This window comes from Oncorhynchus kisutch, linkage group LG2 (genome assembly GCF_002021735.2).
Source record: "Oncorhynchus kisutch isolate 150728-3 linkage group LG2, Okis_V2, whole genome shotgun sequence".
In the NCBI taxonomy this organism is placed as follows: Eukaryota; Metazoa; Chordata; class Actinopteri; order Salmoniformes; family Salmonidae; genus Oncorhynchus; species Oncorhynchus kisutch.
Genome location: NC_034175.2, coordinates 66,420,402 through 66,447,102, shown reverse-complemented (window position 1 = coordinate 66,447,102; position 26,701 = coordinate 66,420,402). Strand labels below are relative to the sequence as shown.

Sequence of the window (26,701 nt, the reverse complement as noted above, 5' to 3'; positions counted from 1 at the left end):
CCTTACCCTAACCTTAACCCTTACCCTAACCCTTTTCTAAACCCAACCCTAACCTTAACCCTTATCTTAACCATAAACCTTACCCTAACCCTAACCTTAACCCTTATCTTAACCCTTATCTTAACCATAAACCTTACCCTAACCCTAACCTTAACCCTTATCTTAACCATAAACCTTACCCTAACCTTAACCCTTATCTTAACCATAAACCTTACCCTAACCTTAACCCTTACCCTAACCCTTTTCTAAACCTAACCGTAACCTTAGCAAGCATCTGTTTATCAACAGATAGTACTGTATAACAATCTGCAGATCATATGTATGGGACTATACAAATCAAGTGTGACCCATGTTGCTTACAGTAGACCATGGACATTGTTGAAGTGACTATCATGTGCTGTTTTGGTTCTTTATAATATTGTAGTTGGCTGCTCTGATAATGCTTATTTTTTGTATAACGTGTCAGTTTGGAGAGTCTCTGTGTTGACATAGTGTTGAAGTGGCAGGAACACACACACCCAGGAAGCTCACAGAAAAGACGGTCTATGTTCACTGTAGCTCCCCTTCCATCTCTCTGTTTGCCGTGAGATTCTGTGACCTTGTGACCTCTAGAACCCTCAAACTCTAGAACCCTAGAACCCTCAAACTCTGGAACCTCAATGCTACTTCCACTGCGTTTTTTTCTTCATTTTTTCCATCTAATCAGGGACTGACATAGCCCTGGGACACCAGGTGTGTGCAATTAATTATCAGGTAGAACAGAAAACCAGCAAGCTCTGGACATCGTAGGGTATACCTTATGTCTCTTTCAATGAAAATTCTCACTTTATCTGTAGAGGGAATGGGATGAATGGATATGGGAAGAGAGAGGGAGGTATGCTCTTCTTCAGAAAATATCAATGTTGGAGTGTTACGTAACTGTAGTGGTCCTTCCCTTAAACTGATGTAAGGGAAGGCTTGGCATACTAAAACCTAGTATTGTGTACCTTAGCAGCTTCTGTCTACTAAAACCTAGTATTGTGTACCGTAGCAGCTTCTGTCTACCAAAATCTACTATTGTGTACCTTAGCAGCTTCTGTCTACCAAAATCTACTATTGTGTACTACTACTATCTACTATTGTCTACTATTGTGTACCTTAGCAGCTTCTGTCTACCAAAATCTACTATTGTGTACTACTACTATCTACTATTGTCTACTATTGTGTACCTTAGCAGCTTCTGTCTACCAAAATCTACTATTGTGTACTACTACTATCTACTATTGTCTACTATTGTGTACCTTAGCAGCTTCTGTCTACCAAAATCTACTATTGTGTACTACTACTATCTACTATTGTCTACTATTGTGTACCTTAGCAGCTTCTGTCTACCAAAATCTACTATTGTGTACTACTACTATCTACTATTGTCTACTATTGTGTACCTTAGCAGCTTCTGTCTACCAAAATCTACTATTGTGTACTACTACTATCTACTATTGTCTACTATTGTGTACTACTACTATCTACTATTGTCTACTATTGTGTACTACTACTATCTACTATTGTCTACTATTGTGTACTACTACTATCTACTATTGTCTACTATTGTGTACTACTACTATCTACTATTGTCTACTATTGTGTACTACTACTATCTACTATTGTCTACTATTGTGTACCTTAGCAGCACTTCCCTTCCTCCTTTGTTTTTACAAGTTCATCGCTATACATGCACTACAGTTCAAAAGTTTGTGGTCACTCAGAAATGTCCTTGTTTTTGAAAGAAATGTTTTGTCCATTAAAATAACATCAAATTGATCAGAAATACAGTGTAGACATTGCTAAAGTTGTAAATTACTTTTGTAGCTGGAAACAGCAGATTTCTATGAATATCTACATAGGCGTACAGAGGCCCAATATCAGCAACCATCACTCCTGTGTTCCAATAGGCACATTGTGTTAGCTAATCCAAGTTTATCATTTTAAAAGTCTAATTCATCATTAGAAACCCTTTTGCAATTATGTTAGCACCGCTGAAAACATTTGTCCTGATTAAAGAAGCAATAAAACGGTCCTTCTTCAGACTAGTTGAGTATCTGGAGCATCAGCATTTGTGGGTTCGATTACAGGCTCAAAATGGCCAGAAACAAAGAACTTTCTTCTGAAACTCGTCAGTCTATTCGAGAAATTGCCAAGAAAATGAAGACCTCGTACAACGCTTGTGTACTACTCCCTTCATAGAATAGTGCAAACTGGCCCTAACCAGAAAGGAAGATGAGTGGGAGGCCCCGGTACACAACTGAGCAAGAGGAAAAGCACATTAGAGTGTCTAGTTTGAGAAACAGACGCCTCACAAGTCCTCAACTGGCAACTTCATTAAATAGTAACAGCGAAACACCAGTCTCAACGTCAACAGTGAAGACGTGACTCCGGGATGGTGGCCTTCGAGGCAGAGTTGCAAAGAAAAAGCCATGTCTGAGACTGGCCAATAAAAAGAAAAGATTAAGATGGGCAAAATAACACAGACACTGGACAGAGGAGTGACCAGCACAGTCACGGGATCTCAACCCTATTGAGCTGTTGTGGGAGCAGCTTGACCGTATGGTACGTAAGAAGTGGCCATCAAGCCATTCCAATTTGTGTGAGGTGCTTCAGGAAGCATGGTGTGAAATCTCTGCAGATTTCCTCAACAAATTGACAACTAGAATGCCAAAGGTCTGCAAAGCTGTAATTTCTGAGGATTCTTTGACGAAAGCAAAGTTTGAAGGACACAGTTATTATTTCAATTAAAAATCAACATCTTGACCATATTTCCTATTCATTTTGCAACTCATATCATGTATGTTTTCATGGAAAATGACCCCAAACTTTAGAACAGTAGTGTTTGTACAGTACATGCTGACATATGGTGACCAATACTTTGTAAAACATTTGGATGAAACATTATATTTTTTTTTAAAGATTCATTCTCTTTAAATGCATTTTCAATAATTACAGTAGTCTGGAAATATTCTAAGATTCCTTTGTAGGTTTATAATAATTAATCATTCTCTTACATGTCATTAAATATAAATAAATATAAAATCCCAGAATGCATCATTACAGGATGTAAGGGGTCAACCTAATCTTATGACAAAAATGAAAAAAAATAATAATACATTGACAATAATATTAGAAATGGTATCTGTATTATTTCCAGTAATAAGTGGCAGAAGCTTTTAGTAAAATATTTGTCAAAAGAATGAGACATTCGTGCTTCATGTCTCAGTTGAATTTCTTTGAATTGCTTTAAATGAAACTATATTTCCTTTCATTCAAATTAAATTCAAATCAAATCAGTTTATTTATCCCGTGCGCCGAATACAACAGGTTCACCTTAGAGTGAAATGCTTACTTACATGCCCTAACCAACAGTGCAATTTTTAAGTAAGAAATAGGTATTAGATGAACATTAGATAAGTAAAGAGGAAAAAGACAGGATAAAATAACAGAAGTGGTTAGTCGGGCTGATTGAGGTAGTATGTACATGTAGATATGGTTAAAGTGACTATGCATATTATAAACAGAGTAACAGTAGCGAGGCTATATACAGGCTGATTGAGGTAGTATGTACATGTAGATATGGTTAAAGTGACTATGCATATATGATAAATCAAATCAAATCAAATGTATTTATATAGCCCTTCGTACATCAGCTGATATCTCAAAGTGCTGTACAGAAACCCAGCCTAAAACCCCAAACAGCAAGACATGCAGGTGTGGAAGCACGGGCATGATAAACAGAGAGTAGCAGTAGTGTAAAAGAGGAGTCTGCGGGTGGTGGGTAGCGGGACACAATTTTTTTTTATTTTTTTTATTTCACCTTTATTTAACCAGGTAGGCTAGTTGAGAACACCTTTATTTAACCAGGTAGGCTAGTTGAGAACAAGTTCTCATTTGCAACTGCGACCTGGCCAAGATAAAGCATAGCAGTGTGAGCATACAACAAAGAGTTACACATGGAGTAAACAATTAACAAGTCAATAACACAGTAGAAAACAATGCAGATAATGCAGATAATGCAGACAATGCAGATAGTCCGGGTAGCCAATGTGTGTGGGGGGGGGGGGGGGGGGTCACCGGTTAGTCAGGATAATTGCTTCCTGTGGGGTGTGTATTAATTGAAATGAGTGGGATGAATTCAATTCAATTCAGAAATTCCGAATTGACCCCAACTACTCAAATCAAATCAAATCTATTTATATAGCCCTTCGTACATCAGCTGATATCTCAAAGTGCTGTATAGAAACCCAGCCTAAAACCCCAAACAGCAAGACATGCATCAGCTGATATCTCAAAGTGCTGTATAGAAACCCAGCCTAAAACCCCAAACAGCAAGACATGCAGGTGTGGAATACTCCTTTAATCTCCACACTGTCATATAGTACGTTAGTGAGGCTCAGATCAGGTATTTTACAGGTACCACATACATTATGTTCAGTATAAATATGTGGCCCATGTAGCTATCACCAAGCTTCAACCATCTGAGCCTTGGGAACCATGAGCCAAGCCCTGCTTAGCGGTTTGAAGTGACATCATGGAAATAGACAGGGTTGGTTGTTGTGGCCCTAGAAAGTCTGCCCGGCTGGTTTCTAACATGAAATATGCAAACGTCTGTAGGAGAATTTTCCATCAAGACTACTTCTCTATTTCTGTCCCTGAATTCAGATAGATAGACACGCACACATCCTCCTATCTGTGTGTCTGTAATCTGTAATCCTATAGCACCGTAGAGCACCACTGTGTCTTTCTGTCTGTAATCTGTAATCCTATAGCACCGTAGAGCATCACTGTGTCTTTCTGCTGTAATCTGTAATTTTATAGCACCGTAGAGCATCACTGTGACTTTTTGTCTGTGTATCTGTAATCCTATAGCACCGTAGAGCATCACTGTGACTTTTTGTCTGTGTATCTGTAATCTGTACTCCTATAGCACCATAGAGGATCACTGTGGCTTTCTGTTCCATCGATCTGTTGTGCGCTGCACTGTTGGGCACCCAGTTTCAACAGTAGGACTGTCTCCCACAGTATACACACTACCTGCTCAAATAACTGCTTGAGCACACTGCATAACTGTACATAGCTGTTTCTAAATGGATGCAGATGAACCTCTTTGTATGTGCACTATGGAACCGTCTGGTTTGAGTTTCTAGGTCATCCCAGGGATAGGAGTGAGGTGGATGAGACTGGATTTGTGCTGACTTGGCTCTGAGGGTTTGAGGTAAAAGCAGGATCAATAATTTACTAGAAGACCAGTTGACTTGACCTATTTACTAGGAGTCTCCAGTCCTCTTAGGGACAGATCAAAAGGTTGGGTTTGTTTTGCTTTGGGGAGGGTTGTGTGTTGTTTGTTATTGGGCATAGGGGAGGGTAGTGTGTGTTTGTTATTGGGCATAGGGGAGGGTAGTGTGTGTTTGTTATTGGGCATAGGGGAGGGTAGTGTGTGTTTGTTATTGGGTAATAGGGGAGGGTAGTGTGTGTTTGTTATTGGGCATAGGGGAGGGTAGTGTGTGTTTGTTATTGGGCATAGGGGAGGGTAGTGTGTGTTTGTTATTGGGTATAGGGGAGGGTAGTGTGTGTTTGTTATTGGGTATAGGGGAGGGTAGTGTGTGTTTGTTCTTGGGCATAGGGGAGGGTAGTGTGTGTTTGTTATTGGGGTTAGAGGAGGGTAGTGTGTGTTTGTTATTGGGGTTAGAGGAGGGTAGTGTGTGTTTGTTATTGGGGATAGAGGAGGGTAATGTGTGTTTCTTATTGGGCATAATGGAGGGTAGTGTGTGTTTGTTATTGGGGTCTGAGGAGGGTAGTGTGTGTTTGTTATTGGGGTTAGAGGAGGGTAGTGTGTGTTTGTTATTGGGGATAGAGGAGGGTAGTGTGTGTTTCTTATTGGGCATAATGGAGGGTAGTGTGTGTTTGTTATTGGGGTCTGAGGAGGGTAGTGTGTGTTTGTTATTGGGGTTAGAGGAGGGTAGTGTGTGTTTGTTATTGGGGATAGAGGAGGGTAGTGTGTGTTTGTTATTGGGCATAATGGAGGGTAGTGTGTGTTTGTTATTGGGGTCTGAGGAGGGTAGTGTGTGTTTCTTATTGGGCATAATGGAGGGTAGTGTGTGTTTGTTATTGGGGTTAGAGGAGGGGGGGCCGTGTCGGTGGCATTGTATTGTGCTCAAAGTGAGCAAACATTGGGTTCCATGACGTTAGAGGAGGGTAGTGTGTGTTTGTTATTGGGCATAGTGGAGGGTAGTGTGTTTTTTCCCTTGTGGGGCCCCAGTTTTGAGGATCAGCGGGGTGGAGATGTTGTTTCCTACCCTCACCACCTGGGGGCGGCACGTCAGGAAGTCCAGGACCCAGTTGCACAGGGCGGGGTCGAGACCCAGGGTCTCAAGCTTAATGACGAGTTTGGAGGGTACTATGGTGTTGAATGCTGAGCTGTAGTCGATTAACAGCATTCTTACATAGGTATTCCTCTTGTCCAGATGGGATAGGGCAGTGTGCAGTGTGATTGCGATTGCGTCGTCTGTGGATCTGTTGGGGCGGTAAGAAAATTGGAGTGGGTCTAGGGTATCAGATAGGGTGGAGGTGATATGATCCTTGACTAGTCTCTCAAAGCACTTCGTGATGATAGTCGTTTAGCTCAGTTACCTTAGCTTTCTTGGGAACAGGAACACTGGTGGCCCTCTTGAAGCATGTGGGAACAGCAGACTGGGATAAGGATTGATTGAATATGTCCATAAACACACCAGCCAGCCGGTCTGCACATGCTCTGAGGACGCAGCCGGGGATGCCGTCTGGGCCGGCAGCCTTGCGAGGGTTAACACGTTTAAATGTTTTACTCACGTTGGCTGTGTTGAAGGAGTGTCCGCAGGTTTTGGTAGGGGGCCGTGTCGGTGGCACTGTATTGTCCTCAAAGTGAGCAAACATTGGGGTCCGCGACGGGGCTGGTTTTCTTTTTGTAGTCCGTGATTGACTGTAGACCCTGCCATATACCTCTCGTGTCTGAGCCGTTGAATTGTGACTCTTCTTTGTCTCTATACTGATGCTTAGCTTGTTTCATTGCCTTGCTGAGGGAATAACTACACTGTTTGTATTCCGTCATGTTTCCGGTCGCCTTGCCATGATTAAAAGCAGTGGTTTGCGCTTTCAGTTTTGCGCGAATGCTGCCATCAAACCACGGTTTCTGGTTGGGGAAGGTTTTAATTGTCACCGTGGGTACAACATCACCGATGCACTTGCTAATCAATTCGCTCACAGAATCAGTACATTCATGAATGTTGTTGTCACCTCCCATATTACCAAGGCCCTTCTCCCCCAATTGTTCAGATTGGCCGGGCGTCCAGCTCTAGGAAGAGTCTTGGTGGTTCCAAACTTCTTCCATTTAAGAATGATGGAGGCCACTGTGTTCTTGGGGACCTTCAATGCTGCAGACAGTTTTTGAACCCTTCCCCAGATCTGTGCCTCGACACAATCCTGTCTCGGAGCTCTACGGACAATTCCTTTGACCTCATGGCTTGGTTTTTGCTCTGACATGTACTGTCAATTGTGGAACCTTATATAGACAGGTGTGTGCCTTTCTAAATCATGTCCAATCAATTGAATTTACCACAGATGGACTCCAAGTTGTAGAAACATCTCAAGGATGATCAATGGAAATGTGAAAAGGACTCATAGCAAAGGGCCTGAATTCTTATGTAAATAAGGTATTTAAACAAATATATATATATTTGCAAAAATGTCTAAACCTGTTTTTTATTTAATACATATTTAATACAAGGCTGTAACGTAACAAAATGACGAAAAAGACAAGGGGTCTGAATACTTTCCGAAGGCACAGTATGTGAGAATGCTGTTCATTGACTACAACTCAGCGTTCAACACCATAGTGCTGATAAGGCTCATCACTAAGCTCAGGACCCTGGGACTAAACACCTCCCTCTGCAACTGGATCCTGGACTTCCTGACGGGCCGCCCCTAGGTGGTAAGGGTAGGTAACAACACATCCGCCACGCTGATCCTCAACGCGGGCGCCACTCAGGGGTGCATGCTTAGTCCCCTCCTCTACTCCCTGTTCACCCTCGACTACGTGGCCAAGCACAACTCCAACACCATCATTAAGTTTATTAACGACACAACAGTGGTATATCTGATCACCCACAACGATGAGACTATAGAGCCTATAGAGAGGAGGTCAGAGTCCTGCCACCCCTTATCTTACCAGACGCCGCTGTTCTATCCTGCCTGACAGCCGGTACAGCGTATAACCAGTATGTTGATAGTGTCGTCGTTCAGCCACGACTCTGTGAAGCATAAGATATTACAGTTTTGAATGTCCTGTTGGTAGTTTAATCTTGCGAGCAGGTCATCGATTTTATTCTCCAAAGATTGCACGTTTGCTAGCAGAATGGAAGGAAGTGGGGGTTTATTCAATCGCCTACGAATTCTCACTAGGCAGCCTGCCCTTTGGCCCCTTTTTCTCCGCCTCACGGGGATCTGGGCCTGTTGCCGAGATAGCAGTATATCGGGCTCGTCAGGCTCGTGAAAGGAAAAAAAGGATTCTGCCAGTCTGTGGTGAGTAATCACAGTCCTGATGAAGTTATTTTTGGTCAGAAGAGACGGTAACGGCAACATTATGTACTAAATAAATACGTTTAAAAAACCGCAAATTAACGAACAAAAAACACAATTGGTTGGGGACACGTAAAACGTCTGTCTTCTTCTCTGGAAGGCCGAACACACCCCAATTCACGTTGACGGGGCTGTAGTGGAGCGCTCCTAAACAGCTTCTAGCCATAAGACTGCTGAACGTGGCTAATCATGTTTATCATCTATTGTTATCATTGACACTCATTGACACTCATTGACTTGGTACTGGTACCCCCTGTATATAGCCATGCTGTTGTTATTTTGGTGTGTTACTTTTTAAATCATTTCTTAACTCTTATTTTCTTAAAACTGCATTGTTGGTTAATTAAGGGCTTGTAAGTAAGCATTTCACAGTAAGGTCTACACCTGTAGTCTAGCGCATGTGACAAATCAAATTTTCATTTTCATTTTGATCTGTTACAAAACACCAAACAGTTTCATGGCATTCTGAGATTTTCAAGCCAAGCCTTCTGTACTGGCTAAGCCTACAAGGTAGGGAGAAATGCATTCTCTGTTTGTCCAGATTTACATAGCCTATTTATTGTGGTGTTGAAAACACGAACCATGATATTGAACTGCCGAAAAAGGTATGCTTTGTTTATTGGTTGTGTGGTGCATTGGCATAGAAACCAGTTGGTGGACAATGTGTTCAATATATTTTATATAATTATAAATATGGCATCAAATTGTTGAAAATCTGATTTCCCCCTAGCTGATCATTGTCTGCAGCCAGCTCTGATGATCGTAGTGTAATGAAACAGGCAGGGAGAGTTAGCTGTCGGTGGTGGTCAGCGAAACCTCAACCTTCTGGCCCATAGCCCTGCATAGCATCAACTGTGCCTCAAAAACAAGCTGGATCCACATTTATATCCACGTTTATAAACACAGGTTCGCTACAGTTATTGTTATCTGTGGTCGTAAACATTATTTAGAATTAATTCTATGAGGGGGGAGGGTGTTCCATTTATTTTACTGTAAAAGGGAAGGGTCATGTGAAAATATTATTGATGGAGGGTGGTGCATATTTTTGGTATGACACCTTGAGTTAGAACAGCCCCTCCCCCAAGTACATTTCGATCTGTCCCTTACTGTGTAGAATTGGACCAGTCTCCCAAACTGGAGCAAGAAAAATAAGTACACGCAGATTGCAACTATATAATATATAATAAATCATATACAAAGAGTATTATGCTACCAAAACTCTTTAATATTACAAATGAACAACAGAAATATTAGCCAACAGCTATGCATTTTCTGAGGAACTGTACAAGTACAGTATTTTCTATAGGAAATTACTACATGCAGGTACTAAAGAACAATGGTGTTGACAGAATGCTGTTCCTGCTTTTAGAACACTTCCAGTTATGGGTCAAATATGCTGAGTAAAGAATGAGAGATTTGGGGCTGTGTGTCACAGTGTCTCTGACCTAGTTTTGTTCCAGTGTACCAGAGTGCGTGAGAAGAGTTGAGCAGTTTGAAATCCCACTCGTTGCTCATGAAGTGGTGCTTGTCCACTACTCTCGGTTCGCTCCACGTCCTTTCCAACAGCTCTGCTAAAAACCGCTCTGTGCTCACAGGAAGAAAAACTGCCACTGCAAATTGATTTAATTTGATTGATTTGATTGATTTGATTGTATGATTTGATTTGATTTGATTGATTGCTTTGATTGATTTGATTGATTTGATTGATTTGGTTGATTTGATTGATTTGGTTGATTTGATTTGATTTGATTTGATTTTACACCTGTGTGTTTTATCTGTTTCTTAATGAAAATATTTAGTGAACTCCATGACAATAGCTAAATCAAGGGGCCATAGCAGCACACAAGCACACTACAAATGCATGCTGGGCTGGGCATGCCCTGAGCTCGTGAAGTGAGCACTACTTTGAGTGCTTCTGGAGCGAAATTGTAGCCTTTGGGAATCTCGCTCAGTTCTCCAGTCAAATTGGGCAAGCTCCGCTTACATACTCTGCTGTGTACCAGCAAAGATCCAAGACCTTGCCATTCCCTCCCTGCTGTCCTGGGCCTCTCCCTGCTGACCTGGGCCTCTCACAGCAGCCTGGGCCCACAGTGTTTTGTCACCCGATCTCCACTTTCACTACCTGGGGTTACCCTGCTTCCAGCTGCTGGGGATCGGGCCCATAATCTGATTATTCTAATCCCCATGATGGGAGTTCATGGAGGGATAGAGCTGGGTACACTCTGGATGATGTTGGGTCATAGGGCCATCCCTGACTACAAAAAATATTGGTTGACCAGGAATCGTCTGTTCTTTAACAATTGATCAGTCTACATTTTAAAAGTGTATTTTTCCATATATAGACACACCCTGTTTGAATAAAATCAACTATCTGTTGGCTACTGAACTTGTCTGATGCTTTAAGCACTGCAATTAAAAATTAAGAAACACAAATTACTAAAGAGGGAGCCAGAGATCAATAAGGCCCGTTGTGGAATCGAACCCAGGGCTGTAGTGGCGCCTCAGCACTGCGTTGCAGAACTTTTGTCTGCTGCGCCACCCAGCACTTGTGGCACAATAATAATAATATATTGAATGCTTAAATTACTGTGTCTCATGCCACACATGTATTAAAGAATGTTTTGCTACTGCTCGACTAAAAACATCTCAGTCGACCAACAGCCTATCGACCAAACAATCGACTAGTCGACTAAATGGGTTCAACCCTAGTGGGTCAGGACCCAAGTATGTGTGGTGACCGTTCCTTACTAGGATGTTTTGTAGCATTCTGGGTTTCAGATTATTGTTCATTCACTATTATGCACTTCTTTATACTTGCCAGACTATGTTCCTTACTAATTTCCTGTTTTTGTGTGAGAGAGTATTTATACTTCTTTTCTACCTTTGTGATGGTTCTTCCATTCAATTCTATTCTCTTCCCCAAAGAACAGGACTGTGTTAACCCCTCATGTCCTGTGATTCTGACTGTGTTGTGTTCTCCTCCTGTTCCTGCTCCTCCTCCTGCTCCTGCTCCTCCTGCTCCTCCTCCTGCTCCTCCAGATGAGATCATGCAGCAGGAGAACAGCCCCCTCTGTGCCATCGACATCACCCCTGACCTTAGGAAGAAGTTTGCCTTTCTGTTAGGTAATATTTCCTGTCTGTCTGTCTGCCTGCCTGCCTGTCATAATACAGATGTCTGCCTGTCTGTCTGTCTGTCTGTCTGTCTGTCTGTCTGTCTGTCTGTCTGTCTGTCTGTCTGTCTGTCTGTCTGTCTGTCTGCCTGCCTGTCATAATACAGATGTCTGCCTGCCTGCCTGCCTGCCTGTCTGTCTGTCTGTCTGTCTGTCGGTCTGCCTGCCTGCCTGCCTGTCATAATACAGATGTCTGCCTGCCTGCCTGTCTGTCTGCCTGTCTGTCTGCCTGCCTGTCATAATACAGATGTCTGCCTGCCTGTCTGTCTGTCTGTCTGTCTGCCTGCCTGCCTGTCATAATACAGATGTCTGTCTGTCTGTCTGTCATAATACAGATGTCTGCCTGCCTGCCTGCCTGCCTGTCTGTCTGTCTGTCTGTCTGTCTGTCTGTCTGTCTGTCTGTCTGTCTGTCTGTCTGTCTGTCTGTCTGTCTGTCTGTCTGTCTGTCTGTCTGTCATAATACAGATGTCTGTCTGTCTGTCATAATACAGATGTCTGTCTGTCTGTCATAATACAGATGTCTGTCTGTCTGTCTGTCATAATACAGATGTCTGTCTGTCTGTCTGTCTGTCATAATACAGATAAGACAGGTGAATACTGTTCTTCTTCCTGATATAGTTCAGATGAACTGTCTGCTTCAGACCAGCTCTAACAGCCTCATGTCAGAATCAGACGGTCATCCATGTTTCAAATGTCAAATTTCCAAACGTCAAATTTAAAAGTGTTTAAGGTTAAGTTTAGGCATTAACTCTGAATGGTTAAGGTTAGTGATAGGCTTCATTTTTAAAAATCAAATCAACTTTCTATTGCTGTAATTGAACTTGAAACCATCCACCACAGACCAGCAAAACTGAAACCAACTTGAACGTAACAGCAATCACTAATGCCCCTAGTGGCCGGTTTCCACATCATCTCCCAACAATCTCAGACGTGGATGGACGTCAAATTTATTTATTTTATTTAACTAGGCAAGTCAGTTAAGAACAAATTCTTATTTACAATGACGGCCTAGGAACAGTGGGTTAACTGCCTTGTTCAGGGGCAGAACAACAGATTTTACATTGTCAGCTCAGGGATTTGCTCTAGCAACCTTTTGGTTACTGGCTCAACACTCTAACTACTAGGCTACCTGCCACCCCAAATACTGGCTTGTATCACAGGTGACCTGGATCTTACTTCACCCCTCAGGATTTGTCAAGTCATTCAGGATTTGTCATTCAAATCTCTCCTCTCCTGTTTTTCTACTCATCACAGTTAGTTCAGCGTAAATCCAGTCCAATCCAGCTACAGTACCCTGGAGCTCTGTTAGAATACCCATACTAACATACTGTATACTACATACTTAATGAGTATATACTACATAATATATACCATTAGTTCATTTTAGTGTACTATAAACAAACTTTATCATTGCAGTTGAGCGTACTAGCACTTCGCTTGTCTACCAGAAGTTGATGCTATTGCTATGCAACATCTTGCTAGCTTGTTAGCAAAACAAATGACAGGCTAGACATTTTTATGATTTCGGGTGTGTTCGTAAATCCAATCTGGACTGCCAGAGTGCAAAAATCCAGAGCGTTGTGAGATTGTCCATTTGTAAATTCAGAGAGTTGTCTGATTGTCCGTTTGTAAATTCAGAGCCTTTCACTCTGGTAGCGTTCACTATACTCTCTGGCCGAGGAGTAGGGTTGATCCGAGCTTTCTGACCTCACACCAGCAATCAAGCAGTCAAGCTAACTGGCTAGCTTGCTAGCTACTTCCAGAAACAAATGAGAGAACACATCACTCTGACCATTTTACTCTCCCTAGCAGAGTTGGTTAGGCTGTTTTCATGTTATCCAGAGCATTGGTGACTGTAACTGTGCTCCTGGCAACAATTTAACTACGCTTGTTTTTGCTGACGTTTACTGACACCGGCCATATTCAATGGGCGTTCGTAAACCAATCAGTTATTTTGCGCTCTGGCACACTCAGACCAGAGTGCTCTGAAATCGGACTAGATAGCCAGAATTAACAATGTCCATTGAGAACTCACAACAACTATACCACGGGGCAACAGGGTAGCCTAGTGGTTAAAGCGTGTGACTAGAAACCGGAAGGTTGCGAGTTCAAACCCCTGACCTGACAAAGTACAAATCTGTCGTTCTGCCCCTGAACAGGCAGTTAACCCACTATTCCTAGGCTGTCATTGAAAATAAGTATTTGTTCTTAATTGAAATAAAATAAAATAATAGCTTGAATAATCAATTCAATCAAGGTTGGTTAGTTAGATAGCATTTAGTTAATATACTGCCTGGCAAGTTCAATGTATTATTAGCCAACTGACGTTAGGACGGTAACTGGCTAACATACCGGTACATACTGTAATGCTATGCGGTTCGTAAGGATATCGTAGCTAACAAATTGTCAGCAAACATAACGTGTAACGTAACTTATTTGAAAACTCATTACTTTATCAACATTTTCTTAACTTTTGTCATTATTAATTAAAGCAATGAATTTGGATCCACTCTTGCCAGACTTCTGCTGCATATTTCCCGCCGTTTTCTTCAAATTTCAAAACGTTAAGCCACGCCCATTTTCGGGAAAAATTATTCAATTATGGGCCCTAAAAGCATGGAAATGGTGTCCACTGCATGTATCCGGGGAACTTTTGGCATACTAACTATATCCATACTATGACCAATAAGCATACTACATACTCAATTTAAGTCACAAATAGTACAGTTAGTGCTGTTAGTAGGAGTATTCGTATACAGGTTAGGACTCCTTCTCTTGACACGACTGTGTGTTTGTTTCATGTGTGTATTTACATATGTGTATATCAGTTTCTGTTGTGTGTGAACCAATATGAAGTTTCTGTTTTTCCAGTTGTTTTGTCAATTCAACGTGTCTCTGTACAGCATGTCAACTGGTTTAAAGCCATACAGAAGGGCTTGTGAGCAGACTTCAAGTGCCTCTAAATCCCTTCACCACTGCATTCACCTCATTGCATAGAAGACCCGCTCCCCTTTGACACACACACACACACACACACACACAGTTTGCCCCGTCTCTGTCCCCCTCTATGCACTGCATAAGGTCACCTTGGGGACTGTGGCAGTCTTTATTGGATGTTCTGCCTGTCGGCGTCCATTTTGCAGAGCGCCTTGCCTCTACTCAGATGCAGCAGAATCAAAACAGGCAGAGTGAAACGATGAGCGAGCAGTTGCTGTTGCTAGGGTGATAATAGGAGAGGGGAAAGCAGACAGATTGATATTCTGATCACATGGGCTAATAGAGCAGCTGCTCCCGCCAAGGACCGTGTGTGTGTGTGTGTGTGTGTGTGTGTGTGTGATTGCCCTATAAGTGTACTGTATGCCTGTGTGTGTGTTTGTAAACTCTCTCTCACTCTCTCTCTCTATTATTTTTCTCTTCTCTCTTCTCTCTTTCTCTCCCTCTTTCTCTCTCTTTCTCTCCCTCTTTCTCTCTCTCTTTCTCTCTCTCTTTCTCTTTCTCTCTCTTTCTCTCCCTCTTTCTCTCTCTCTTTCTCTCTCTCTCTCTTTCTCTCTCTTTCTCTCTCTCTCTCTCTCTCTCCCTCTTTCTCTCTCCTCTTTCTCTCTCTCTTCTCTTCTCTCTCTCTCTTTCTCTCTCTTCTTCTCTCTCTCTCTTTCTCTCCCTCTTTCTCTCTCTCTTTCTCTCTCTCTCTCTTTCTCTCTCTTTCGCTCTGCCCCCCTTCTCTATTTTGTTTCTCAACTCGACAGTCAGACTGGTTTGTCAGTCCTACTGGCGCCCTCATGTGGTAATCCTTATCTAAATTGTGTCAGCAAATCACCAGAAGAAGTGTGACTGACATGCTGACCAGACCGGACACGTCGCGCGTGCGAGCGTTGCAAAATAAATGTAGAAATCCATGTTAATCAATTATTGCACCCACACTGCTCGCGCGCGCCAACGAGTCTGCGATGCCAAGGGCTAAAATAGAAGTCATTCCTATTTCTGACGCAGATCGCGCTGCAAGTCCTGCCTCTCTCATCTCCTCATTGGTTTATAGAAGCAGGTACCCATGTGCCATCTCCTCATTGGTTATACCCACGTGGGTGATTGAAATACGAACTGTTGCCGGTTGTCGTGGTAATACTATGAAAGTGTAGATGCCAATCACCATATAAGTTCAAAGATGAAGCCTGGAAGGAGGAGAGATGACTAGAAACGATTCAGTTGACCGTTTTATGTGTGGATTAATTGTCGGAGTAGAGGACCTTGTGCATTTCACGTAAAATAACAACTCAATGTTTATATCCCAGGACAAATTAGCTAGCAACAGCAAGCTAGCTAAATAGAACAAATTAGCTAGCAAGTGCAAGCTAACTAGCTAAATTGCCATACATGTTTAATTCTTTTCGACCTGTCCCCAAATGAATGTCATTATTGTCATTGAGTTTGTTTTGATATTTTAACCTGCCTATCGTGATGGCTGTTGGTGTAATGGGACAAAATAAATGTATGCACAATGTCGCACGATGGTGCACGTGTGCAGTCTGTTTGGGTTCCGTTATGAGCCTTCTCTGTTCTAGTGAACTCTCTGTTCTAGTGAACTCTCTGTTCTAGTGAACTCTCTGTTCTAGTGTACTCTCTGTTCTAGTGTACTCTCTGTTCTAGTGAACTCTCTGTTCTGAAGTCTTCTGTGTTTCTTTCCCAGGGGGCCGGGGGCAGAACGGCAGCCCCATCATCGTGTTCCCAGAGTTCTCTGCTTTCGGAGAGATTCAGGAGAGGGAGTTCCACAACGTGCTCACTTACTTGACCAACGTCCCCAGGTGAGATTCAACATACTGTACACACACACACACTCACACACACACACACACACACACACACACACACACCTTGATGTCCTACCCCTTTTGCTTCTTCGCAGACACTTTCTGTCTCCGAGCTACCTGCATGTATTATTCCCATGGTAACCAGTCAGATCAGAGGGAAGGAACGGAGGAGATACAGAAGGCTTTTGAACATGTTAACATTGTAAACTTCCTTGTTCACCAGCCGCATTGTTCCTACTGTAGGTTCACTGGTTATCAACTCAGCCAATGGTATGGACTATATTTTCAGTGTCAGTGCTATCCGGGATCCTTGGGACAATCATGCCCTAAACCTAACCTTAACCCCTACCCTAAACATAACCCTTGCCTAACCCTAAACCTAACCTTTACCGTAACCATTTTGGATATCTACTTCAATGGGGGTAGGGATGTACCAAGGATCCCTGATAGCATAAACCATATTTTCAGTGTGAAACAGTGCTCCCAAGTGGCGTAGAGGTCTAAGACACTACATCTCAGTGCACTACAGTCCCTGGGTTGAATCCAGGCTATATCACATCTGGCCGTGATTGGGAGTCCCATAGGGCGGCGCACAATTAGCTCAGCGTCTTCCGGGGTAGGCTGTCATTGTAAATAAGAAGTTGTTCTTGACTGACTTGCCTGGATAAATAAATGTACAATATAAAAAAATGTGTGGAACTGGCCAGCAGGTGGCACTAGAGGCTCATATACACCACAGGCTGTTACATGAGGCTCGAGGTAGAAGAGTGGGAAAGTGTTAGGGGAAACCTCTGGTTATAAACTGTCATTTAAGGCTTGGTTTTGGCCTTACTATTATTATTATTATTATTTATTTTTTCAACTTTATTTAACCAGGTAGGCTAGTTGAGAACAAGTTCTCATTTGCACCTGCGACCTGGCCAAGATAAAGCATAGCAGTGTGAACAGACAACACAGAGTTACACATGAAGTAAACAATTAACAAGTCAATAACACAGTAGAAAAAAAGGGGAGTCTATATACATTGTATGCAAAAGGCATGAGGAGGTAGGCGAATGATTACAATTTTGCAGATTAACACTGGAGTGATAAATGATCAGATGGTCATGTACAGGTAGAGATATTGGTGTGCAAAAGAGCAGAAAAGTAAATAACTAAAAACAGTATGGGGATGAGGTAGGTAAAAATGGGTGGGCTATTTACCGATAGACTATGTACAGCTGCAGCGATCGGTTAGCTGCTCAGATAGCAGATGTTTGAAGTTGGTGAGGGAGATAAAAGTCTCCAACTTCAGCGATTTTTGCAATTCGTTCCAGTCACAGGCAGCAGAGAACTGGAAGGAAAGGCGGCCAAATGAGGTGTTGGCTTTAGGGATGATCAGTGAGATACACCTGCTGGAGCGCGTGCTACGGATGGGTGTTGCCATCGTGACCAGTGAACTGAGATAAGGCGGAGCTTTACCTAGCATGGGCTTGTAGATGACCTGGCGACGAATATGTAGCGAGGGCCAGCCGACTAGAGCATACAAGTCGCAGTGGTGGGTGGTATAAGGTGCTTTAGTGGCAAAACGGATGGCACTGTGATAAACTGCATCCAGTTTGCTGAGTAGAGTGTTGGAAGCAATTTTGTAGATGACATCGCCGAAGTCGAGGATCGGTAGGATAGTCAGTTTTACTAGGGTAAGTTTGGCGGCGTGAGGGAAGGAGGCTTTGTTGCGGAATAGAAAACCGACTCTTGATTTGATTTTCGATTGGAGATTTTATTTTTATTTATTTTACCTTTATTTAACCAGGTAGGCAAGTTGAGAACAAGTTCTCATTTACAATTGCGACCTGGCCAAGATAAAGCAAAGCAGTTCGACAGATACAACGACACAGAGTTACACATGGAGTAAAACAAACATACAGTCAATAATACAGTAGAAACAAGTCTATATACAATGTGAGCAAATGAGGTGAGAAGGGAGGTAAAGGCAAAAAAGGCCATGGTGGCAAAGTAAATACAATATAGCAAGTAAAATACTGGAATGGTAGTTTTGCAATGGAAGAATGTGCAAAGTAGAAATAAAAATAATGGGGTGCAAAGGAGCAAAATAAATAAATAAATACAAATGAAATACAGTTGGGAAAGAGGTAGTTGTTTGGGCTAAATTATAGGTGGGCTATGTACAGGTGCAGTAATCTGTGAGCTGCTCTGACAGTTGGAGCTTAAAGCTAGTGAGGGAGATAAGTGTTTCCAGTTTCAGAGATTTTTGTAGTTCGTTCCAGTCATTGGCAGCAGAGAACTGGAAGGAGAGGCGGCCAAAGAAAGAATTGGTTTTGGGGGTGACTAGAGAGATATACCTGCTGGAGCGTGTGCTACAGGTGGGAGATGCTATGGTGACCAGCGAGCTGAGATAAGGGGGGACTTTACCTAGCAGGGTCTTGTAGATGACATAGAGCCAGTGGGTTTGGCGACGAGTATGAAGCGAGGGCCAGCCAACGAGAGCGTACAGGTCGCAATGGTGGGTAGTATATGGGGCTTTGGTGACAAAACGGATTGGACTGTGGTAGACTGCATCCAATTTGTTGAGTAGGGTATTGGAGGCTATTTTGTAAATGACATCGCCAAAGTCGAGGATTGGTAGGATGGTCAGTTTTACAAGGGTCTGTTTGGCAACATGAGTGAAGGATGCTTTGTTGCGAAATAGGAAGCCAATTCTAGATTTAACTTTGGATTGGAGATGTTTGATATGGGTCTGGAAGGAGAGTTTACAGTCTAACCAGTCACCTAAGTATTTGTAGTTGTCCACGTATTCTAAGTCAGAGCCGTCCAGAGTAGTGATGTTGGACAGGCGGGTAGGTGCAGGTAGCGATCGGTTGAAGAGCATGCATTTAGTTTTACTTGTATTTAAGAGCAATTGGAGGCCATGGAAGGAGAGTTGTATGGCATTGAAGCTTGCCTGGAGGGTTGTTAACACAGTGTCCAAAGAAGGGCCGGAAGTATACAGAATGGTGTGGTCTACGTAGAGGTGGATCAGAGACTCACCAGCAGCAAGAGCGACCTCATTGATGTATACAGAGAAGAGAGTCGGTCCAAGAATTGAACCCTGTGGCACCCCCATAGAGACTGCCAGAGGTCCGGACAGCAGACCCTCCGATTTGACACACTGAACTCTATCAGAGAAGTAGTTGGTGAACCAGGCGAGGCAATCATTTGAGAAACCAAGGCTGTCGAGTCTGCCGATGAGGATGTGGTGATTGACAGAGTCGAAAGCCTATGCTTTCATGATTAACGACTCATTGTGTAATCATAAAGGCTTGGTCAAGTAGCTGCGGGGGGGGCGGAGCTGTTGGCCGAGGTTGGAGTAGCCAGGCGGAAGGCATTGCCAGCCGTTGAGAAATGCTTGTTGAAGTTTTCGATAATCATGGGTTTATCGGTGGTGACCGTGTTACCTAGCCTCAGTGCAGTGGGCAGCTGGGAGGAGGTGCTCTTGTTCTCCATGGACTTCACAGTGTCCCCAAACTTTTTGGAGTTGGAGCTACAGGATGCAAACTTCTGCCTGAAGAAGCTGGCCTTAGCTTTCCTGACTGACTGCGTGTATTGGTTCCTGACTTCCCTGAACAGTTGCATATCACGGGGACTATTCGATGCTATTGCAGTCCGCCACAGGATGTTTTTGTGCTGGTCGAGGGCAGTCAGGTTTGGAGTGAACCAAGGGCTATATCTGTTCTTAGTTCTGCATTTTTTGAACGGAGCATGCTTATCTAAAATGGTGAGGAAGTTACTTTTAAAGAATGACCAGGCATCCTCAACTGACGGGATGAGGTCAATGTCCTTCCAGGATACCCGGGCCAGGTCGATTAGAAAGGCCTGCTCACAGAAGTGTTTTAGGGAGCGTTTGACAGTGATGAGGGGTGGTCGTTTGACTGCGGCTCCGTAGCGGATACAGGCAATGAGGCATCCTCCCCCTTTAGCAGTTCTATCTTGACGGAAAATGTTATAGTTGGGTATGGAAATCTCAGAATTTTTGGTGGCCTTCCTGAGCCAGGATTCAGACACGGCAAGGACATCAGGGTTAGCAGATTGTGCTAAAGCAGTGAGTAAAACAAACTTAGGGAGGAGGCTTCTGATGTTGACATGCATGAAACCAAGGCTTTTTCGATCACAGAAGTCAACAAATGAGGGTGCCTGGGGACATGCAGGGCCTGGGTTTACCTCCACATCACCCGCGGAACAGAGGAGGAGTAGAATGATTTGCGGCTAAAGGCTATCAAAACTGGTCGCCTAGAGCGTTGGGGACAGAGAATAAAAGGAGCAGATTTCTGGGCATGGTAGAATATATTCAGGGCATAATGCGCAGACAGGGGTATGGTGGGGTATGGTACAGCGGAGTTAAGCCCAGGCACTGGGTGATGATGAGAGAGGTTGTATCACTGGACATGCTGGTTGTAATGGGTGAGGTCACCGCATGTGTGGGAGGTGGGACAAAGGAGGTATCAGGGGTATGAAGAGTGGAACTAGGGGCTCCATTGTAAACTAAAACAATGATAACTAACCTGAACAACAGTATACAAGGCATATTGACATTTGAGAGAGACATACAGCGAGGCATACAGTAATCACAGGTGTTGAATTGGGAGAGCTAGCTAAAACAGTAGCTAAAACAGTAGGTGAGACAACTACAGCTAATCAGCTAGCACAACAACAGCAGGTAAAATGGTGTTGACTAGGCAGGGAGGGTCGGATTATTGGCATTGTGCCAGTGAGAATGTTAGGTAAATAGATATGTCTGTGCTGAGGGTTGGGGAGGGGTATTGGTGAGTAGTATACTACTCGTCAGTGTCCAGTTTCTTGACAACAAGGTGTAAAAGGTAGTTGTGAAATTATTAGATTACTTGTTAGATATTACTGCATGGTCGGAACCAGAAGCACAAGCATTTCGTTACACTGGCATTAACATCTGCTACCCATGTGTATGTGACCAATAAAATGTGATTTGATTTGAGGTTGACAAAATTCGAGCAAGAGTTGCCTTCCAGAAGGTGTAACATTCTCTGTTTCACGGAAACATGGCTCTCTCGGGATATGTTGTCGGAATCGGTTCAGCGACCGGGCTTCTCCATGCATCACGCCGACAGAGATAAACACCTCTCTGGGAAGAGGAAGGATGGGGGTGTATGCTTCATGATTAATGACTCATTGTGTAATCATAAAAACATACAGGAACTCAAATCCTTCTGCTCACCCGACCTAGAATTCCTTACAATCAAATGCTGGCCATTTTACCTACAAAAGAAGAATACTCGTCAGTTATAGTCACAGCTGTGTACATTTCCTCTCAGGCAGACACCAAGACGGCCCTCAAGGAACTTTCCTGGACTCTAAGTAAACTGGAAACCATATATCCTGAGGCTGCATTTATTGTAGCTGGGATTTTTAACAAAGCAAATTTGAGAACAAGGCTACGCTAATTCTATCAGCATATTGATTGCACTGCGCGCGGGGGTAATACACTCGATCACTGCTACTCTAACTTCTGCGATGCATACAAAGCCCTCCCCTGCCCTCCCTTCGGCAAATCCGACCACGACGCTATCTTGCTCCTACCGTCTTATAGGCAGAAACTCAAACAGGATGTACCAGTGACGAGAACCATTCAACGCTGATCTGACCAATCAGAAGCCACGCTTCAAGATTGTTTTGATCACGCGGACTGGAATATGTTCCGGTCAGCCTCAGAGAACAACATCAACCTATACGCTGACTCGGGGAGTGAGTTTATAAAGAAGTGCATTGGAGATGTTGTACCCACTGTGACTATTATAACCTGCCATAACCAGAAACCGTGGACGGATGGTGGCATTCCCAAAAACTGAAAGAGCGAACGCATTTAACCATGGAAAGAGGTCGGGGAACATGGCTGATTATAAACAGTGTAGTTATTCCTTCCACAAGGCAATCAAACAAGCTAAATGCCGGTACAGAGACAAGGTGGAGTCGCAATTCAAAGGCTCAAGAAAGAAAACCAGCCATGTCACGGACACCAAAGTCTTGCTTCCAGACAAACTAAACACCTTCATTGCCCATCTTTGAGGATAATACAGAGCCACAGGCCCGCTAACAAGGACTGTGCCCCGCACCCCCCCTCCTTCTCCGTTGCCGACGTGAGTAAAACATTTAAACATGTTAATCCTCGCAGGGCTGCTGGCCCAGACGGCATCCCTCAGAGTATGCACAGACCAGCTGGCTGCTGTATTTACGGACATATTCAATAGCTCCCTATCCCAGTCTGTTGTCCCCACATGCTTCAAGATGGCCACCACTGTTCCTGTACCCAAGAAGGCAAAGACAACTGAACTAAATGACTATCTTCCCCTAGCACTCACTTCTGTCATCATGAAATGCTATGAGAGACTAGTCAGGGATCATATCACCTCCACCTTATCGGCCACCCTAGACCCACTTCAGTTTGCATACCACCCCAAAAGGTCCACAGACGACGCAATCACCATCACACTGCACACTGCCCTATCCCATCTTGACAAGAGGAATACCTATGTAAGAATGCTGTTCATTGACTACAGCTCAGCATTCAAAACCATGGTACCCTCCAAACGTATCTTCAATCTGGAGGCCCTGGGTCTCATCCCCACCATGTGCAACTGGTTCCTGGACATTCTGATGGTGTTGAAGGTAGGAAACAGCATCTCCACTTTGCTGTCCCTCAACACTGGGGTGCGTGCTCAGCCAACTCGTGTACTCCTTGTTCACCCACGACTGCATGGCCATGTACGTCTCCAACTCAGTCATCAAGTTTTCGGACGACACAACACTAGTGGGCTTGATTACCAACAATGACGAGACAACCTACAGGGAGGAGGTGAGGACACTCAGAGCGTGGTGTCAGGAAAATAACCTCTCACTCAACGTCAACAAAACAAAGGAGATGATCGTGGACTTCAGGAAACAGCAGAGGGAGCACCCCTCTATCCACATCGACGGGACAGTAGTGGAGAGGATAGAAAGTTTTAAGTTCCTCTGCGTACACATCACGGACAAACTGAATTGGTCCACCCACACAGACAGCGTGGTGAAGAAGGCGCAGCAGCACCTCTTCAACCTCAGGAGGCTGAAGAAATTTGGCTTGTCACCAAAAGCACTCACTAAGTTCTACAGATGCACAATCGAGAGCATCCTGTCGGGCTGTATCACCGCCTGGTGATAACCTGCTACGGCAACTGCTTCGCCCACAACCGTAAGGCTCTCCAGAGCGTAGTGAGGTCTGCACAACGCTACACCGGGGGCAAACTACCTGCCCTCCAGGTCACCTACACCACCCGATGTCACAGGAAGGCCATAAAGATCATCAAGGACAACAACCACCCGAGCCACTGCCTGTTCACCCCGCTACTATCCAGAAGGTGAGGTCAGTACAGGTGCATCAAAGCAGGGACCGAGAGACTGAAAATCTCAAGGCCATCAGACTGTTAAACAGCCACCACTAACATTTAGTGGCTGCTGCCATACATGTAAAAAATGTATCACTAGCCACTTTAAACAATGCCACTTAATATAATGTTTACATACCCTACATTACTCATCTCATATGTACAGTATATACTGTACTCGATACCATCTACTGCATCTTGCCTATGCCGCTCTGTACCATCACTCATTCATATATCTTTATGTACATATCCTTCATCCCTTTACACTTTGTATAAGGTAGTAGTTGTGAAATTGTTAGGGTAGATTACCCGTTTGTTATTACTGCATTGTCGGAACTAGAAGCACACGCATTTCGCTACACTCGCATTTACATCTGCTAACCATGTGTCTGTGACGAATACCATTTGGGGAGATGACACTCTCTAATTGTTTTATATTTTTCACATTTTGTCAGGAAATGCAGCTCTGTCTCAGGTTCTGCTGTGGTGCAGTGGTTGCACAACCTTTCCTCTACGGGGAGACAGGTTTTCCTGTCTACCCTTCTCAATGGCAAGGCTGTGCTCACTGAGCCTGTACTTTGTCAAGGTTTTTCTAAGGTTTTGATCAGTAACCATGGTAAAATATTTAGCCACGGTGTACTGTCGATTTAGGGCCAGAAGGAACTGCATTTTGCTTTGTGCTTGTGCTTGTGTTTCCCAATAAGTAATGTAGTTTTGTTTTGACTGTGTTGTAATTTGGTTTATTCTGATTGATTGGATGTTCTGGTGCTGAGGCTTCAGTGTGTTAGTAGAACAGGTTTGTGAACTCAGCCCCAGGACCAGCTGGATGAGGTGACTCTTTTCTTTGCTCAGCTCTTGGCATTGCAGGGCTTGTTAATGATATGAGAGGGGTTGGGTTCACTGTATTTCAGATGTCTCCAAAACTTAACTAAGTTTTTATTATTAGTGGATATTGGCCTAATTCTGCCCTGCATGCATTGTTTGTAGTTTTCCTCAGGACATGTAGGAGAATCTTACAGAACTCTGCATGCAGGGTTTCAATGGGGTGTTTGTCCCATTTGATGAAATCTTGTTTTGCAAGTGGAACCCACACCTCGCTGCCATAAAGTGCAATTGGTTCAATTACATATTCAATTAGTTTTAGCCACATTTTAATAGGTATTTCAATTTGAAATGGTTTATTAATGGCGAAGAATGCCCTGCATGCTTTCTCTCTCAGTTCATTCACTGCATCATTAAGGTGTCCAGTTGAGCATATTTTTAAACCTAAGTAATTGTAGTGTGTGCAGTACTCTATATATTGTGTACCAACTGAGATCTTTGTTCTAATTCCCTGAGATCTGGATCATTATTTTAGTCTTTTTGGGGTTTACTGCCAGGGCCCAGGTCTGGCAGTACTGCTCTAGCAGGTCCAGGCTCTGCTGTAGGCCATGTGCTATGGGTGACAGCAGGCATAGGTCATCTGCGAAGAGTAGGCATTTAACCTCTGAATTGTGGAGACTAACACCAGGGGCTGAGGATTTTTCTAGAATAGTGGCCAATTCATTGATCTAAATATTGACGAGTGCAGGGCTCAGATTGTAACCATGACGAAGGCCCCGTCGCTGGTTGAAGAATTCTGTTATTTTCTTGCCAATTTTAATGCTGCACGTATTGTCAGTATACATTGATTTAATTATGTCACATGTTTTACCCCCTACAACACTTTCAATAACTTTGTTGAACAGTCCTGTATGCCAAATAGAATCAAATGCTTTTTGGAAGTCGATAAAGCAAGCGTATATTTTGGTATTATTTTGGTGGACATGTTTATCTATCAGGGTGTGTACGGTGTAAATATGATATCAGTCGTGCGATCAGTCGTGCGAAGTTTCGGTATAAATCCAATTTGCCTTTTACTCAGGACATTGTGCTTATTAAGAAAGGTTAGAACTCGTGCATTTATAATACTACAGAAAACCTTCCCCAGGTTACTGTTCACACAAATGCCTCTGTAATTGTTAGGGTCAAATTTGTCTCTGTTCTTAAAGATTGGGGTTATGAGTCCTTGATTCCAGATGTCAGGGAAATAACCTACACTCAGGATCAAATTAAACCATTTAAAATAGCCAATTGAAATTTTGCACTAGTGAGTTTGAGCATATTATTTAGGATGCCATCAGGTCCACATTCTTTTTTAAATTTGAGGGCCTGAAGTTTCTTATTGAGCCCCTGGTCAGTAATTGGGGAGTCCAATGGATTTTGATTGTCCTTTTATAGCTTTTTCTAACCCATTCAACTTCTCATGAATGTGGTGATGTTCGTTGTTCTGCGTTTCTGTCATTTGAACGATGTTGTAAAGTGTTTTAAAATGGGTTGTCCATATGTCACCATTTTGTATCGCTAATTCCTCTTGTTTAGAGTTTTCTTTTTCACAGTAATGAAGGCCTAATTCACCATTATTTGGTTGGAGGTGTTCTAAGTTTTTTCCTTATAATTTTACAATCTGCATCAAACCAGTTGTCATCTGTGATCTTTTTAGTTTTGTTTTTTATCAATTTCAATTGTGCTTCTTTTGCCGTTTGCCTGAATATATAGTTGATGTTTTTTACTGCTAGATTGATGCCTTCTTTACTGTGAGTGAATGTGGTATCCAGAAAGTTATCTAAGAGTGTCTGGATAT

General features: G+C 43.2%; 1 protein-coding gene across 5 annotated transcripts in view; it reads left to right on the top strand.

Moving 5' to 3' along the window:
* LOC109905043 (guanine nucleotide exchange factor DBS) overlaps window positions 1–26,701 on the top strand; it is a 96,696-nt gene that overhangs the window by 27,637 nt on the left and 42,358 nt on the right. For all 5 annotated transcript variants that reach the window (XM_031800068.1, XM_031800071.1, XM_031800070.1 and 2 more), the window contains exons 2-3: window positions 11,677–11,760; window positions 16,489–16,603. In XM_031800068.1, coding sequence (XP_031655928.1) covers window positions 11,677–11,760; window positions 16,489–16,603 — 199 coding nt within the window. The remainder of the gene's footprint in view (window positions 1–11,676; window positions 11,761–16,488; window positions 16,604–26,701) is intronic.